Consider the following 17,624-nt stretch of genomic DNA (forward strand, 5'->3'; position numbering starts at 1 on the left):
CATCTTCTAATTTGGACTTTATTTTTCTAGGGTTTTTTTTTTGTTTGAAAGACATGGATTGGATGACTATGTCTTTTGTGGCCAAATTTGGTGTGATTGGGTTCAGTGGTTTTGTTGTTTACTCCAGAGTAAAAACGCACATTACATATATATAGATATAGATAGATTATTACTAACTCACAGGGTTGTTATGAAGACAAAGTAAGACCAAAAACAATGTGTCCTGCTTTTGAATTCATTGTAGGGAAAGGAGCATATCAAAGCAACTAACAACAATACTTGGACTGGAACCCTGATGGGAAACACCACTAGTGTAATGCTCTGAAGTACACAAATTCAGGGGTGGCCATGCAGCAACATACAATAACATTCAAAGTCTTCAAAAGAGTGATACCTTTATTGGGTCACCTATGTTGAGTTTTTCAGTTGGCCCAAGGTTTTGTGGATTTTAGAGTCTACAACACTGGGCGCTGATGGAAACAGTAATGAAAGGGGACAATCTGTTGGCTTTAAGCAGTATTGGCTTTCTTCTTTGGAAGCTCACTATAGACTGGCAGTCTACAGTTTGGCATGATTGTGAGTAGAACCAGCCTATGCAACTGATCATGACTCTTTGCAAACAGGCAGCCTTTTCCTTCCAAACCAGCTTCACTTCCTTCCTTCCCAGCAGCAGTACAAGTTGCAACTACTCCCAATACTAGTGTATAGTCAGTTGGCATAGTTACCCAACAAGATCTTGGCAAGTTTCTAAGGAGACTGCAGGACAACCCAGCAGTTAGAGAGGCCTTTGGTAAGAGTCTTGTAAATCAGCAGGGAGAAAAAGCGGGGGCATGTTAACAGAACAAGTGTTGTTAAGGGATTTAGAAGGAGAATGAGTAAGTACAATTGGCCTTCCACATTTGCAAGTTTAACCTTTATGGATATGATTAATGTCACTTCTAGGAATCCTAGAGAGGTGATCTTTAAAAAATTTTAAAGTGTTTTTTTAATCAGGTTTTCCATCTTTGTGGAGAGATCTTGTGCCCCTAACCCATATGAAAGTGGGGAAGGGGGGATTTTGTAAAGTCAGCCTAGACTGTACCGGTAGATGCAGACAATAGTCACTCTTCTGCATGGGAAGGAAAGCATTTTTACATAATTGAGTATTTGACTTGTGTCTATTTTGGAGTTGAAATACTCAGGCCATCTCATTACATGAATACTCTCTATAGATTAGATATACATCAATGCATACATAGAGACTCAAGCCTATAGCCAATTCCTAACTCTCAACTACAGCAAAACTACTGAAATAACTGGATTTACATCACTGTTGACTTCATCAACTGATTTCACAGATCTACTCTATATAGGCCTTGCAATTGGATTTTGACCATAATACCAAGGAAAATGACTGTGAGGACAACAGCAGAATATTCTGGAAGTTGCTCATGGAATCATTGAATATGTTGGGTGGGACAGTATGCTGACATCATTCTACTATCAAGACCAAATGCCAGTCCAACAGTTGACTTGTGATCAAGGCATCATAGAACTCGTATTTTTTTAGGCTGTATGGCCATGTTCCAGAAGTATTCTCTCCTGACATTTCGCCCACATCTATGGCAGGCATCCTCATAGGTTGAGGTATGGAGAAAATAAGCAAGGAAGGTTTATATATATGTGGAAGTTCCTGGGTGGGGGAAGAACTTTTGTCTGTTGGAGGCCAGTGTGAATATTGTAATTAATCACCTTTGTTAGTGTTAAATGGCCTTCCCAGGCTCACATCTTGGCCTGGGGGAATCCTTTGTTTAGAGTCGTTAGCTACCCCTGATTGATTCCTGTCTGGAATTCTTTTGTTTTCAGAGTGCTGCTCCTTATTTACTGTTCTGATTTTGGAGTTTTTTTAATACTGGTAGCCAGATTTTGTTCATTTTCATGGTTTCCTCCTTTCTGTTGAAGTTGTCCACATGCTTGTGGATTTCAATGGCTTCTCTGTGTAGTCTGACATGACAGTTGTTAAGAGTGGTCGAGCATTTCTGTGTGCTCAAATCATATGCTGTGTTCAGGTTGGTTCATCAAGTGCTCTGCTATGGCTGATTTCTCTGGTTGAGTTAGTCTGCAGTGCCTCTCATGTTCTTTGACTCGTGTTTGGGCGCTGCGTTTGGTGATCTCTATGAAGAACTTGTCTACAGCTGCATAGTATACGGTAGACTCCTGCAGTGGTGAGAGGATCCCTCTTGTCCTTTGCTGATCTTGTCCTTTGTTGGATTTTCTTAGTGGGTCTATAGATAGTTTGTAGGTTGTGTTTCTTCATCAGTTTTGCCTATACAGTCAGTGGTTCCCTTGATGCATGGTAAGAACACTTTTCCTCTGGGTGGATCTTTGTCTTTATTCTCATGGCTTGTTCTTGGCCATGGAGTATCCATTGGCCTGTAGAGGCCAGTTTAGGTGGTTTAGTTTACCTTGGAGGAGGTGCGGTTCACAGATTCTTTGATGACACCTTCACCATTTGGAGCCATAGGGAAGAAGAACTCAGCAAGTTCCTGGACCACCTCAACAGCATCCACCCAAATCCAATTCTCCATGGAAAAAGAAAAGGAAGGAAAACTGCCATTTCTAGATGTTCTAGTTATCTGCAAACCCAATCAACAATTGGGCCATCAGTTTACAGAAAACCTACACACATGGATAGATACCTTCATAAAAACTCCAACCATCACTCAAGTCAAAAAAGAAGCACAATCAAAGCCCTGAAAGACTGTTCACAAAGAACCTCACCTGTCTGTCTGGTTTCAGACAGAAGCTCTCCTTACATTACTCAGAGATGGTAGAGACTGAACCTGGAATCTATCGCATGCAAGATCTATTGCTGAGCGATGGCCTTTCCTCAAACTTGAAAACAGAGGAAATATTCATTGATGCTAATCAAGAAAGAAGTGTGAAAATGAGATGCTATAGCTACAAACTTCAGATATCCTATTTCAGACTTTGTAAATGTAGATAATTTTTTTCTTCAAAAGTGCTACATTTCAAAGCAGGATATATTTTTGAAGAATCAATCATATTTTGTGGTACTATTATTTAGCACTTATTTAATCTTTTATATAATATTTGTATAACAGTTTCAGGATAAGACCTAGATCAAGGAAGAGAATGTTCCTTCCAATGTTGCTGAACTACAAGTCCCATCATTCCTAAATATTGTCTATGCTGACTATGGCTGATGGCTGTTCAGAGTTATGGCCCAACAACATCTTAAAATACACACATTATTTACCCTTGCCCTAGAATCTAAATTAAGAAGCAACAGTTTTCATAAATGGAGGATGTCAGCAATAAAATGAAACATAGGACAGAAGCCTTTCAGAACTTAGTTTCGAATTGCAAAGTATTAAGTAAAGCTTGCTTACTTCAGTCTCCTGTGTTAAATTATATAATGTTTACTATTGGTAAATATAATATTTATTCTATGTATCCTTGTAGCTTACATGGTTTCCACAGGATCCTTTCAAGAAGTAGGAACAACCAGTACAAAAATGCATATATCTTATTTAAGCTTTGGGGGATTTCATTAGGAATCATCTGTAATAGCATCCCTTGTTGTTACAAGTTTCCATGTACTGTATTAAGAGGAATACACATTTTAAGAAAATGTTATTTTTGAGATTTGCCTTTTTTCTTGTACAATTTTGTAGTGTGATTCTTTTGTTTCTTTAATGTATCCATTTTGGGCTCTGCCTAGAAATATCATAAGCCTGTTGCCACTTCAGTTCTATATTTGGTGGCACAATTACTTAGGAAATATTTCTCTATACTCAATGGTAGTAGGCACATGTAAGTTAAATAGAACATTTCATATATCAGATGCACTTGGTCCATTAACTGTCTCTGCTCTGCTTTCTTTTCCACCTGCTGGGCCCATGGACTTGGAAGCTGTGCTGCTGCTTCTTTTTTTAATATGCACGTTTTTATTAAGTGAATTAATGGTGTACAGAATATGAGAAAGAAAAACATTTAAAGATAATCAAATACAGATAATACAGGTATGCCATTCCCCCAACCCACCCCCACTCCCCACCCGTGAACCACCACCCATGTCTTCAGGCACCACCCAGTGTGAAACTAATGTCTCAAAAAAACCCTATCCTTATCCTACATTTATAAATTCCCCTTGTGACTGCTTTGAAATCTATTTTGGTCTTCTTTCCTAGATATCCAAATGCAAGTCTACATTTCTTAACAAAATCTTCATTGTGTTGTCGAAGGCTTTCATGACCAGAATCACTGGTTTACTGTGAGTTTTCCGGGATGTATGGCCATGTTCCAGAAGCATTCTCTCCTGACATTTTGCCCACATCTATGGCAGTCATCCTCAGAGGTTGTGAGGTATTCATTGTTTTCCCCTCATATGCCATTGAATAGCTTGGCCATTTGGATATATTCTAATAATTTTTGTCTCTAGTCCTTTAGCAATAGTTCTTTTTCTTCTTTCCAAGATTTTGCTATTATTATTCTCGCTGCAACAAAACTGTATTGACAGATTTCTACATCATCTTTACTGATTTTTTTTCACCAATTAGCTCTAAGAAGAAAATCGCTAGATTTTTCCTTAACCTTTTTAGTAATCATATTATTATTTTTCTTTAAACACATTTTTCCAAAAAGTTTGTACCAACTTAAAGGTCCACCAGGCATGAAAAGGGTACCTTTCTGTACTTTAGATCTCCAACAATCACCCCGGTGAGATTTGTCGATTTTAGCTATTATCTCAGTTGTTATATAGCTTATATGAAACATGTTATACATGTTCTCTCTAATAGATCCTGCTACTGAGAATTTAAATCCTCTTTCACATAAATATTCCCAATCATCTAACTCAATATTTTTTTCCAAAATCTTTAGTGCACGAGATCATTACTATTTGTATTCAATTATCTTCTAGGTTGTATTCTAATATTTACATACATAATCTGTAAATTAATCCCTGTGCTGCTTCTTCAACTGCTTCAGCAGGCCCCTACCCTACTTTCTTTCAGGAAGAGCCTGAAAACTTGGCTATTCCAGAAGGCCTTCGTTGACTGATCCTTGTGGGATCATGTTATTTACCTATTAAGCAGTAGACCCTCTGGATTGTTTTTAGGATTCATTCAGCACTTTAAGTATTACACCTGCTGTATAATTATCCCTCCCTGATAACTTGATATTGCTTTGCACCTTGGCCTGGATCTTTTGACCCAAATCGGGATTTTAATATTATTGTCTATATTGACTTTTATGACTGTTTTTAATCATGTTGAAGCTTTACTGCTCAGTTTAATGTTTTATCTGATTTGTGCTGTCGTGTCTGGGCATGGCCCCATGTAAGCCGCCCCGAGTCCCTCCGGGGAGATGGGGCGGGATATAAGAATAAAATTATTATTATTATTATTATTATAGATCAGCTACCAGTGGCTCCTGGCTCTGTGGCTCCTAAGGCTGACCTTCAACAGGGAGAGTTGCAGACTCAGATTCCTTAGATTCAGGGCCCTTCCAGACAGGCCCAAAATGCAGGACCTGTCTCGCTTTTTATGTAAGGTGTCCAAACAATGTCTCAGGTAAAAGCGAATGCAGAGTAAACCGGGTTTTCCCATTTAACTCTGCATTAATTAAACAGCGTGAACTTTAGAGGAGGGCCCTGTGGGGACTGATTGCCGGGACCGCTTCCGCAGACTCCCAAAAGCCTGGAGGAGCAGGATGGCACCCCCTCCTTTCCCAGCCCCTCATTTCACCCCCAAAAGTTACAGCACAGGCCCCTCTCTACAGGACTCCTGATGAGGAAAATGGCACATCAGGAAGTGGAGGGAGGAGGAATCCCCCCCCCCCCCCAAATCTCTTGACATAATTTTCTCACTTCAGAAGTACTGTAAAGAGCGGTCTACACTACTAGCATCCCTCTCTGGTAAGTTTTGGAGGCAAAATGAGGAGCTGAAGGGGAGTCTGGATAGCATCCCAGGTCAACCATTGTTTGACCCGGGATGCCATCTAGCCACCCCTCCCAGGAAAGCCTGGGATTTGGGTTGAGGGTGGGGACTAGAACCCGAGAGAAAGCGGGTTGTTTCGCATAGTGTAGAAGGTCCCTCAGATTCTGGAATTTAAGAATTACATTATGCAATTGTGTCCCTCTTTCCAGACTTCATAGTCTGTTTCCCTTTAGATCAGTAGTTCTCAGCCTGAGGTCCCCAGATGTTTTTTGCCTTCCACTCCCAGAAATCCTAACAGCTGGTAAACTGGCTGGGATTTCTGGGAGTTGTAGGCCAAAAACATCTGGGGACCCCAGGTTGAGAACCACTGCTTTAGATACTATTGGACTCCCTCTCCCACTGGTTATGCTGACTAGAGCTTCTGCAACTTGAAATCCATAAACCTCTGGAAGGACACATAATTCCCACCATTTTTCTGGTTTTTCTAAAGTTAGTCTGTTAAATAAAACCTTCAGAAGACATAATGGAATTCTGCAGTAGCATATACATGTGTGAACGGGTAACCAAAACAGGTCCTGGGGTCAATTTTCCATGGCCAAAATTCCCCCAGAAATTTCCCATAACAAGGTAGCTGTGAAAAATAGATCACTTTTTATTCATAATAGTTTAGTGGTTTAGTTTCTTTTTGTCAGGAACAGTGAGGTCTAGGGAACACGGAGGGAAAAAGCCACGGGTGTACATTCTCCCAGTGACACAGGGCAGGGCCAATACAGCAAGTAGTGGGATATCATTAGCTTCACCAAACATACACAAATATACAACCTCTTATAAACCATTGAGATGGCAGAATGTTTTTCACTGGTTGATTCATTTCACAGATTCCCTCTGAGGATGGGGGAATAATAATTAAATGTCTTTAATTAGGTCCACAGAGATTGACAAGAGCAAAGCTATCTCCATCAAAGTCATGCAAACATGTCACTATATTGGTCTGGTATCACTACGCTTATGATAACTGCTTTCATGAATACCAACTTGGTGGAACAGATGAAAGAATTTGAACCTTCTCCCCATCTTATTAAGAAACCTTGGTAAACCTTTTCACCCATTACTCCTTTGGGGTTTCATAGTAAATACAATACTTAATATAACAGATCTTCCTTTTCTCCACACAGATTTCCTGCATTTTCCTTTACCTAAAATCATTCTATACCTCAATGGTTCCATCAAAAAGTTCTCAGACTTCCAAAACTTTATGAATTGAAAGGAGTTTATTTACTTCCAAAGTTTTTCTGGCAAACAAGGACAATAACAGAAGACAGATGCTCACATAGATCTTCAGTGACCTCAACTCACACTAAACTAACTAAATATGTGTTTATAGTAAGTGTGTTTTGGAAACTATATTACAAGTACAAATACGGAATTTCAATGAAGAAAATAAGCTCTTAAAAAGCAGAAGGTGTATAGTGACCCTATACATACTTGGATCTCATCTTGAGAGAAATACAAAGTATAAATCCAATAAATAAACAAGTACAGTAGAGTCTCACTTATCCAACACTTGCTTATCCAACGTTCTGGATTATCCAACGCATTTTTGTAGTCAATGTTTTCAATACATCATGATATTTTGATGCTAAATTCGTAAATACAGTAATTACTACATAGCATTACTGTTTATTGAACTACTTTTTCTGTCAAATTTGTTGTATAACATGATGTTTTGGTGCTTAATTTGTAAAATCATAACCTAATTTCATGTTTAATAGGCTTTTACTTAATCTCTCCTTATTATCCAACATATTCGCTTATCCAACATTCTGCCAGCCCGTTTATGTTGGATAAGTAAGACTCTACTGTAATAAACCCCACTGAAGCCAATGTGGCTTAATCCTAAACAAACATAGGGTTGCACTATTTTAGTAGCTTTGATCAGTTAGGGCAATGACTCTGAAATATGACAGAGATGTACATGTAATTAAAGCAATATTGGGAATCATGATTCAGTCAACAGACTTAAGATTTTTGTAGTTGTTGAGTTGTCACCTAATGAAAGATTTGTTTACTTGACTTTTTGGCTTATAACAAATGAATTGTTTGCTCAGTTATCAGTTATTTTATGTATTAGAGAACCTCAGTAAATGTGAGATTTAAATAGACGGGAAACAAGAGGGAAGGAGCAAGGTCAGCTTATGGGATTCACTGGGACAACTATGAGCATTCTGGGCTGTTTAAGAAAAGTGGATATTGTTTTTGCCATATAGATTAGAAGCAAATAGTAAAAGGAAATAATTCTATGCAAAGAAAATGTTCAACAATAATAACAGGCATTTTTTCATCATTTAATAACATTTTAATTCTTTATTGAATAAATATTCTATTTAGGCAAAATATTCTTGCAAACTTACAATAAGTCTAAAGATCAAGGCATTAAAATGCAGTTAGAAATATTTCCTATAGACAAGATTTTTTAAAAGTATTATCCTATTAGAAAAAAATGTCTCTGAAATAGCCTGAATAATTCATCCAAATAACAGGTTTGATTCTTTGCCTAATATGGAGACAGAGGTCAATTTGCTACATATCATTTACCTCCATCTTCCAATAATAAATTACTCAGCCAAAAGTGCATTTAGCTTCAAAAGATAGCTCAGTATTGGATTGCACTGCCAGTATGACAAGGACAGCTCTAACATTTAATTAACTGTAAATATATTATTTTATATATTTAAAGTATTTCTGTATCACCGGGAAATAGCAGCCTGTAATGAAAGGACCAAGGCATGAACATCTCTGGCTCATCCTCTGTTTGGATATCAGCCAGCAAGCCAATGCCTTAAATCAAGAAACGGCTTCCTAAGATCTACAGAGAAACCCGCAAGAACACCTTAGCAAGCGAGAGTCCAAAAGTGGCAGGCTAAAACCCAGAACCTCAATCAGTGGCTGATACCACATGAGAAACTCCCCCTGGGCATACAGAAGACTGGGCGGCCTGGAAGGCGCTGAACAGACTGCGCTCTGGCACCACGAGATGCAGAGCTAACGTTAAGAAATGGGGCTACAAAGTGGATGTGCAAGTGCGGTGAAGAGCAAACCACAAACCACTTATTACAATGCAGTCTGAGCCTTGCCACATGCACAATGGAGGACCTTCTCACAGCAGCACCAGAGACATTCCTAGTGGCCAGGTTCTGGTCAAAGGACATTTAGTATAATGCCAAATTTAACTTTGTTTGGGTTTTTTAATAGATTATAACGGTACAGTACCTTCAATTCACTTCTGACATGATAAATAAATGAATAACCTCTCAGTTCATAAGGGATCCCAAGATGATGAACAAATAAAAAACAATTCAAACAATACAGAGACAAAAGCATCTCAAAATTCCATTAAAATAGTTTAAACCTCCTAAAAGCACTCTAAAACCAGTCATAGAATCTAGTTTTGAAACAGTCAAAACAGCAGTTTCAAGCATCAAATGCCATGTGGAGCAACACTGTTTTGGATGCCCACCAAAAGCTTAATAGATATGGGACCAGGCATACTTCCTTGGGGAAGATGTTCCACGGTTGAGACGCAGCTATCAAGAAGCCCTGTCACATGTACCCACCAACCTAACTTTATGATGTGTTTGAACATGCAACAAGCTCTGAAATATCTAGCAAGCTGATATGGGAGAAGGCATTGTTTTAGATATTTTGACTTCGAGTTCTGATTTATTTAGTTACTTTATTTTTATCTTGCCTTTTCCCTCATAGGGGAGTGGTTCTCAACCTGGGGTTTTCAGCTCCTACAATTCCTGGCCACAGACCCTTTCCTTTTCCCCCTCAGCTGCTTAAGCGGCTGAGGGGAAAAAAGAAGGGGCCTGAGGCCAGGAATCGTGGGAGGCAAAGTCCAAAACACCCAGAGGGGTGAAGTTTGCCCATGCCTGAGCATACCCTAAGGTAGTTATTCAAAACAGGCTTCCTTCTTCTGTCTTTATAATGCGTCATTAGGGTAAGGAATGAATTTCAATTCTTGTAAAATGTACACAAACAGTTAAGAATGTGGCATCAGTGGAAACTCACAAAGGTCTGCAAGAAAACCATATCCAAGAAAAACAAAAGTTTGAACAATTTACCCTCAAATCTTCAGCATTTTTTTTCAACCTTTAAAGTATCTTAAACATATTCTGTCATCCTGATCCAAAAGGCTACCCCTCTCCCAACCAAAGAAACCTGAAAATAGACTCCTACAAATGAGTAGAAAAGGGAGACCCGGGGATGGAACAGAAAATAGCGACCTACTACTTAACCTCATCACACCAGAGCATGGATCCACTTTCAATCCGCTTCCTGCCTCCTGCAGAATTCTGTGGTTTGTAGTCTGGTGAGGCCCAGGACCTGTCTAGCTGAGCTGTTTAAAGGCCCCTCCCTAAAGTGGATTGAAAGTGGATCCAAACACTAGGGTGATGAGGTCCCTACGTTTGAATGTGCAGTGCAGATATTAAAATATGTTACTTTTTAAAAAATTCTGGCTGCGATACATAAACCAGGCATGCAAAACTTGACAGCAAAAGGTGCAGAAGAGGATAGATATAGACTGCTAGATTCTTCGGACTCTTTTCAAGTCCTGAAATCCTTCCTAGTGCTGTCATGTTTTGCACCATTGGCCTTGACCAGTGACTGCTCTCTCTCCAGCCAAAATGATGTGTGTGTGCATCCCCAGGGCCACCCCAGCAGTTCCTGAAAGCTTCCTTTCCGAATGGCGCCCCGGTCACGCACTGGGCTGCGAAAGGCTTGGGTGGGAGCTGCCTCCCCTCCCTCTCCCTCGGCCCCTCGTCTCCGTCCCTGGCGAACCCTCCTCCTCCTCCTCCGGCCCCTCTCCTCTCCTCTCCTCTCCTCTCTCTCCTCTGCGTACCTTCTGTGTGGCAGCTGGAAGAGAGGATGGTGCTCGGAGGTCGGAAGAGGTAAGGCAGGTAGCGAGAAAAGCATTTCATCTTCCACCAGGAAACACCCCACGGGCAGGTGAGCAGGCTCCCGGGACCGAGAGGCACCCTCCCTCCGGCTTCCGAGCCGGGCTACATGACGGGCGCCTGGCGGGACCCGCTCCGCCACCGCCGCCGCCGCAGAGCCGCCAGAACGGAGTGGCCTCCCCGCTCGGCCCCGGAGCCCATCTTGCCATCGGCGCGGTGTCGCCGCCCGCCTCCAGCCCCAGCCCCGGAGCCCCCGGGCGGCGGGCAGGCGGGCAGGCCGGCGAGGCTCCTCATTGGCTGCGGCGCCCCAGAATCAGGATTTGCTGACTAAGGGCCTCCCGCCCGCCCGCCCGCCCGCCCTCCAGCCCCGGAGCCGGCCCAGGTCGCCGCCGCCTTCCCCGGGCAGAGCAGGCGGCCCAAACCCCGCAGACAGCCCTGCGTGCGGGAAGCGCCGGGCCCAGCACGCCGCCCGCCTAACCTGCAGAAGGGATTTCCCTGCCTTCTCTGCAGATGCGGATCCCAACCTTGAACGGAGGTGAACTTCAAGCCAAGAGCAGCACCCTTGCACTTTCCTAATTTCTGTTATCATTGAGGGAAAGGATTCGCAATAGAAATAAATAGAGAGTAAAGGCAAAGACCCACCCAGAGGCACTGAGGGCATAGGGAAGCTGATGAAGCGAGACAACCTACAAACTATCTACACTGCAATAGTTCTCAACCTGTGCGTCCCCAGATGTTTTAGCTTCAACCAGAAATCCTAAGCAATTTCTGGGGGCCCTTCCACACAGCCCTATATCCCAGAATATCATGGCAGAAAATCCCACAATATCTGCTTTGAACTGGGTTATCTGAGTTCACACTCAAATAATGTGGGATTTTCTGCCTTGATATTCTGGGATATAGGGCTGTGTGGAAGGGCCCTGTGATTTCCAAAACTTCATTGAGGAAATGTTCACACACCCCACAATCATAATGTATTTGCTTTTGGGGTTCTATATACCCCAAAAGGCATCATATCTCACATGGGCCCCTTCCACACAGCTGAATAAAATCCCACATTATCTGCTTTGAACTGGAATATATGGTAGTGTGGACTCAGATAACTCAGTTTAAAGCAGATATTGTGGGATCTTCTGCCTTGATATTCTGGGCTATATGGTTCTGTGGAAGAGTCCTGGGAGTTGTAGGCCAAAACATCTGGGAACCCACGGGTTGAGAGCCATTGATCTACAGACCCACTAAGACAATCCAACAAATGCTACATTCAGCAAGGACAAGAGGGATCCCCTCTCCTCTGGAGCAGTCTACCATATACCATGCAGCTGTGGACAAGTCTACAGAGGGACCACCAAACGCAGCAGCATTGCCCAAACATGAATCAAGGAACATGAAAAGCACTGCAGACTAACTCAACCAGAGAAGGCAGCCATAGCAGAGCAGCTGATGAACCAACCTGGACACAGCTTATTTGAGAACACAGAAATGCTGGACCACTCTAGTAAAGGTAAAGGTTTTCCCCTGACATTAAGCTCAGTTGTGTCTGACTCTGGGGGTTGGTGCTCATCTCCATTTCTAAGCCAAAGAGCCAGCATGTTCCGTAGACACCTCCAAAGTCATGTGGCCGGCATGGAGCGCTGTTACCTTCCCGCCAGTGTGGTCTACCTATTGATCTACTCACATTTGCATGTTTTCAAACTGGCAGAAGCTGGGACTAACAGCAGGGGCTGACCCTCACCATGAAAATGAACAAAAAAGCCCCACTTCCCTAGTTTCCAACAGACCTCACAACCTCTGAGGATGCCTGCCATAGATGTGGGCAAAACATCAGGAGGGAATGCTACTTTTTAACATGGAGAAAAGCCACTTATCCAGATTGGCATATTTTGCCAGAAATTGCAGTTTTAATTGCTGTGATGACCACTTAAAATATTCAAACAATATTTATGTTCTAGTGTGTTTCCCTGTAAGCCCCATCTATCCATGCAACCATTTCTTCTTTAGTTGACACAGATCTTTTTTTCCTGTCCAGTTAATTTGAAATTCCAAATTCATGTATACTCCTATTTGTTGCCATTCATTTCTTTTAGGAGGCAATACCTTATAAGAACAACAATAATATCCTCTAAATCTCACTTTCTTCTTAAAAATTGGACTCAAGGAAGCTTGCAAATTATTGAAATAATTCAAAAGTTTTAGTGTATCCATGTGTGTTAATTTAAAAACAAACTATAGAGTTAAAAATAATTCAGAATTCATTAAAAGATAATATGAAAAAATCAACAAAATTACACAGTAAGCCCGTAGCCTATCACAGTAAATTCCTAAAAGCCTGATGGAACATTGGATGTCTTCACCTGCTGGCGGAGGAAGAGCAAGGAAGGATGCCTCCTAGAGAACTAATGACCAAATCTGGGCTCGGCCATCAAAAAGCAGCCTGAGAAGGTAGTGGGACAGAGAGAAGGGCCTCTCCCAAACACCTTAATGTTCTAACAAACATCACAAAAAGGATGCAGCCCTTCAAATAGCCTATAGGCCTTGTTAAGTCTAATCCAGCACTTTGAATCATGCCATAAAATGAACCAGCAGCCAGTGGAGATGTTTGAACATTCGATTTGTATGCTACCAGTGAACAACCCAATTGTGACTCATGATGGACTGTGGTTGTTAGCTTTTTTTGCTGCCCACTACATGCCCAGGCTTCATTTCCCTCCCACCCTCCTTGCCGAATACAACTCTAGGGAAACTGATCACCCTGTAGAAAGCTATTTTAAAAAAATCTCTAGAATTTTAGCATGGTTGCACTGGTAGTTTATTGGTATTGCACATTTTCAACTTGTTTCTGCCTTATGGCAACCCTCAGACAAACCTATCTCAGACTTTGTTTGAAATTTTTTCTTTTTATTTAATTTTTTTACAATTACTCATATATAGACAGGTATATATAAAACATAAGTTTACCAATCTTATGACTAACCCCTCCCCTTTATTCTTTCTCATGTCCATGCCCCTTTTCTCCAAAGCCATTTCTTCTAAAATCCCACCAAAAGTTCAGTTCTTCATGTGGAGGTAAATTCCCTTCTTTTTCTAATACTTTTTCTCAAAATCTTCTCCAGATACTTTCTGTTTGGACTTTGTCTTCCACTGACCACTCAATGCAGTTCAGGGGAATCTTGACAGTATAGGGTTTAGCTGACGCATGCAGCAAACAGCACAACAATGTACGTTATGGACTTCAAACTAGGATAAATAAAGTTAGGAATATTCCCAAATAGAGCCTGTAACATGCATTAGCACACATAAGGGTAAACCACATTGCATGGCAAAATGAGGAACAGGGGCTCCCATATTGGCTCTTGCTGTGGTAGTAATACTCGGTTTTTCACTGGAGAAAGTTTGCAAAGGAAAAAGAGAAATATAATCTCATATGTTTATACCAATAGTTCTATAGACTATAGTTTATGGCATTAGCACTTTGTTATTCTTGCTGTGTGCATTCAAATATAGTGTTATCATTATTCCTATCACGGGGTTTTCCGGAAAGATTTATTCAGAGGGGTGCTTTGTCTTTTTCTTTCTCTGAAGTTGAGAGTGTGTCACTTGCTCAAGCTCACCCAGTAGGTTTTCATAGCTAAGTCAACATTATACTGGCTCCCACTCAATTTCACCAGCATTTCTTTTTAAAAATATATAATTGTTAAAGAGACATTGGGGAGGAAAGAGACCACTTAAAAATTGCAACAAATCCAGAAGTAAAATGGGGGACACTATGAGAGCTCGGACATACCCTTGTGAGGACCTATGTCACAAGCAAGTTGTGCACAAATAAACGTACTGATTTTTCTAAGGTGGGATACCTTTTTGAATATAGAAACAAGATCTCTTTAAAAGCAATATTAAATGGAGCACCACCATGCAGCCCAGATCATCAATATGAATGGGACCAAGAAAAGATTATGCTTCATCAGTTTTCAGATGTTTAACAGAAATTGAGATTTTTCCTTTTCACTTTGTAAGGAGCCAGTTATTTTCATGATTTAGCATAAAATAACTTCTGCAGGATTTGGATGTTGAACTATACAGATATGCTATTGAATTCTATCATTTCAGACCCGACTTTAAAACTATACTGATTGCTTTACTATTATTTTCCCATGTGTAGACTTGATGCCTGAAATGTTTTACCTCCTATAACTGATAGCTCAATTTTTCCTTCTGACTCATATACTGCACCTCTGCTTTGTTTCACAATCTACAGTCCCACAGATGCATTTACTTCATAGAAGCCAACACACCAGGAAACCGAATAATAACACTAGTTTACACTAGAGTACACTAGAGAGCATTGTAATACTCCACAATAAAACAGATATAACAACACCGGGATACTTTGCAAGCTGTGTGCCTTCAAGTTGTTTTCAACTTATGGCAATCCTAAGGCAAATCTACATGGGGTTTTCTTAGCAAGATTTGTCCAAAGGTTTGCCATTGCCTTCCTCTGAGGACAAGAGAGTAGGACTTGTCTTAAGTCACCCAGTGGATTTACAAGGAATTTGAACAGTATTCAAATTACTATGGATGTTGGATTGAGCCTGCTTGGTAACCTGTTTGGGACTCCCCCTGCCATCTCGGAAGCAGCAGGGAGTCCCCACTGCCCAGCCACACCGAACACAGTTTGGCACCACTAGGCTGCCTTCCTAAATGGCCTCCCCCTCCCCCTCCTCCTGTGTCACAGCCGTCACCAGCCACGACACCCACCTACCTGAGTCTTCAGTTGCACTGGCTGATGTTAACCAGTATGCTGATTGCTAAGGGACTTGGGAAAAAAAGGTCCCATGCTCTTGCCCAGACTTCTTAACGAGGGCAGCTAGACCACCCAGGAAAAGGTATGAGATGTGTTACTGCTGGTGAGAGCCACAACAGAGGGTGGGAGGGGAAAGCCATCCTGTGTCCCTGAGCCCGAAAACTGCAGAATTGTATAAAGACAGCTGCAACCAGTTCAATTTAGGAACTAACTCGACTGTTTTAACAATCCCTAACATGGGGACAACCCTAATCAGGTTAGCTTAACCCCGGGGGGGGGGGGGCACCTCATTCAGGTGGCTTTTCCCTGGGTTAAACCAGATGAGCCCCATGTACTCTTTAGCTGTTGCAGGGCTAATCTAGGGCCTCATTGACCTAAGAGGCCAGTTTAGATGTGCCCTATGTTATACTGGCTGTGGCCGCCTGCTTTGTGATCATGGAAGACTGCTTTACCATTCATCATACCTGTATGCACTCCTCTATATGCATCAATAAAATGTATTTTTTTTAATTGCACAAGCAATGGCATTGCATTTAAGCAATCATCATCATCATCATCATCATCATCATCATCATCATCATATACTGCAATTCTATTTCTTACTTGCCTCTTCTCGAGGCGGGGCAAAACATAGTTAAAACACTTAATAAAATTTTATATTCAGTACAAAAAGGCTTCATAAAAACTGCTTGCCTGCCCAAGGAGGCCGTTTCCTGGCATGAATAGTTCTAAAGAGAAGTAGCAGTTGGATTCGCAGCAGAAATGCTCACTTTAAGCCACTTGCTCACATAGACACCGGTGGACAAATTATTCCTAAATTTGCTTTCTATCTAACAGAGAAGCTACCATAATCATAGTTTAGAAATAGTTTTTTTTCATGACACCTAGTTTGGAATTAAAGAATTACTTTTGAAAATCATAATTATTCAGGAATAGGTCAAACTAACATGGATTATCCTAATACTATGTGGAATGTGTCAAATCCGTAACCACACATTATGTTTAGAATGTGCAAACATAAAAATGATTGAAAGAAAAACTGCATTAGATCATGATTTAATGCTTCATGAAATGGCACATTAGATTGCACACGAAAGTATCTAAATTTGTCTAAGAAATTACCTAGAATTATAATCTTGGGCCTTTTTCTTCTCCATTTTCCAATACCATGCAAAATGTTGCCCTAGGCTTTTCTGGCAAATAAATGTGCAATGTCAGCTAAAGAAAATGATTGCTACTTGATTCTCATTTGTTTTGCATTGTCAGCTTTGAAATTACCTACCTACAGTATTTGATCAACCGAAAATGCCAAGAATACTTCCTAAAGACATTTTTGCAATTGTTTGGAGGAAATTGCTTTAAAAAGTAAAAGAGCAAGTACTATTTTTAAGAGAATGTAGCAGAAAAATAAACATGTTTTCAAGTTTCATATGACTGAATGAACACTTGTTTTTTGGTTTTAGATTTAATATCTCAGAAGTCCTAAAAAGAAAGATGCAATCTGTAAAAATGGACCAAACGTCGTAAGATTTTCTATTCTCATTAGCAGAAGTCCCTTAGCACCTTATCCAGTGTTCTTTCTTTCCCTCTGCTCTTTCTCTCTTCCTCTTTTCTTTCCTCTTTTCACTGGTCTTTCTGTTCACCCTGTACCCATTCTGCCTTTCCCACTGGTTATTCCCGTCCCATCCACCCCACCACTCCATCAGTACCTTCTCTCTCTATTTCTGTTTTAACAGTTTGAGGGCCCCTACAAATAGCAGCCACATGTAGAGGTTATAGGTGTTAATACGTATATAGTGCCTCTGAATTTCAGACTAAAACCCACAGCAGATTCACCACTCCATTGATGTGGAAGCAACCAGAGTGTCAAGTTTCATATGCCTATGTTTTACAATTGAAAGATATAGTGGAGACAAACAAAAA

General features: G+C 40.9%; 1 protein-coding gene across 2 annotated transcripts in view; it reads right to left on the reverse strand.

Moving 5' to 3' along the window:
* Nucleotides 1-17,624, reverse strand: part of ppp2r2b (protein phosphatase 2 regulatory subunit Bbeta) — a 283,974-nt gene that overhangs the window by 254,290 nt on the left and 12,060 nt on the right. Inside the window, exon 1 of one of the 2 annotated variants that reach the window (XM_003224096.4) lies at nt 10,846-11,109. The exons of the other annotated variant lie outside the window; for it this stretch is intronic. Within the exon in view, the coding sequence (XP_003224144.1) occupies nt 10,846-10,924 (79 nt within the window). The 5' untranslated portion in view covers nt 10,925-11,109. Of the gene's footprint in view, nt 1-10,845; nt 11,110-17,624 lie in introns of those variants that run through there. 2 annotated transcript variants of the gene reach the window in all.

This window comes from Anolis carolinensis, chromosome 2, assembly GCF_035594765.1.
Source record: "Anolis carolinensis isolate JA03-04 chromosome 2, rAnoCar3.1.pri, whole genome shotgun sequence".
NCBI classification, from domain to species: domain Eukaryota; kingdom Metazoa; phylum Chordata; class Lepidosauria; order Squamata; family Dactyloidae; genus Anolis; species Anolis carolinensis.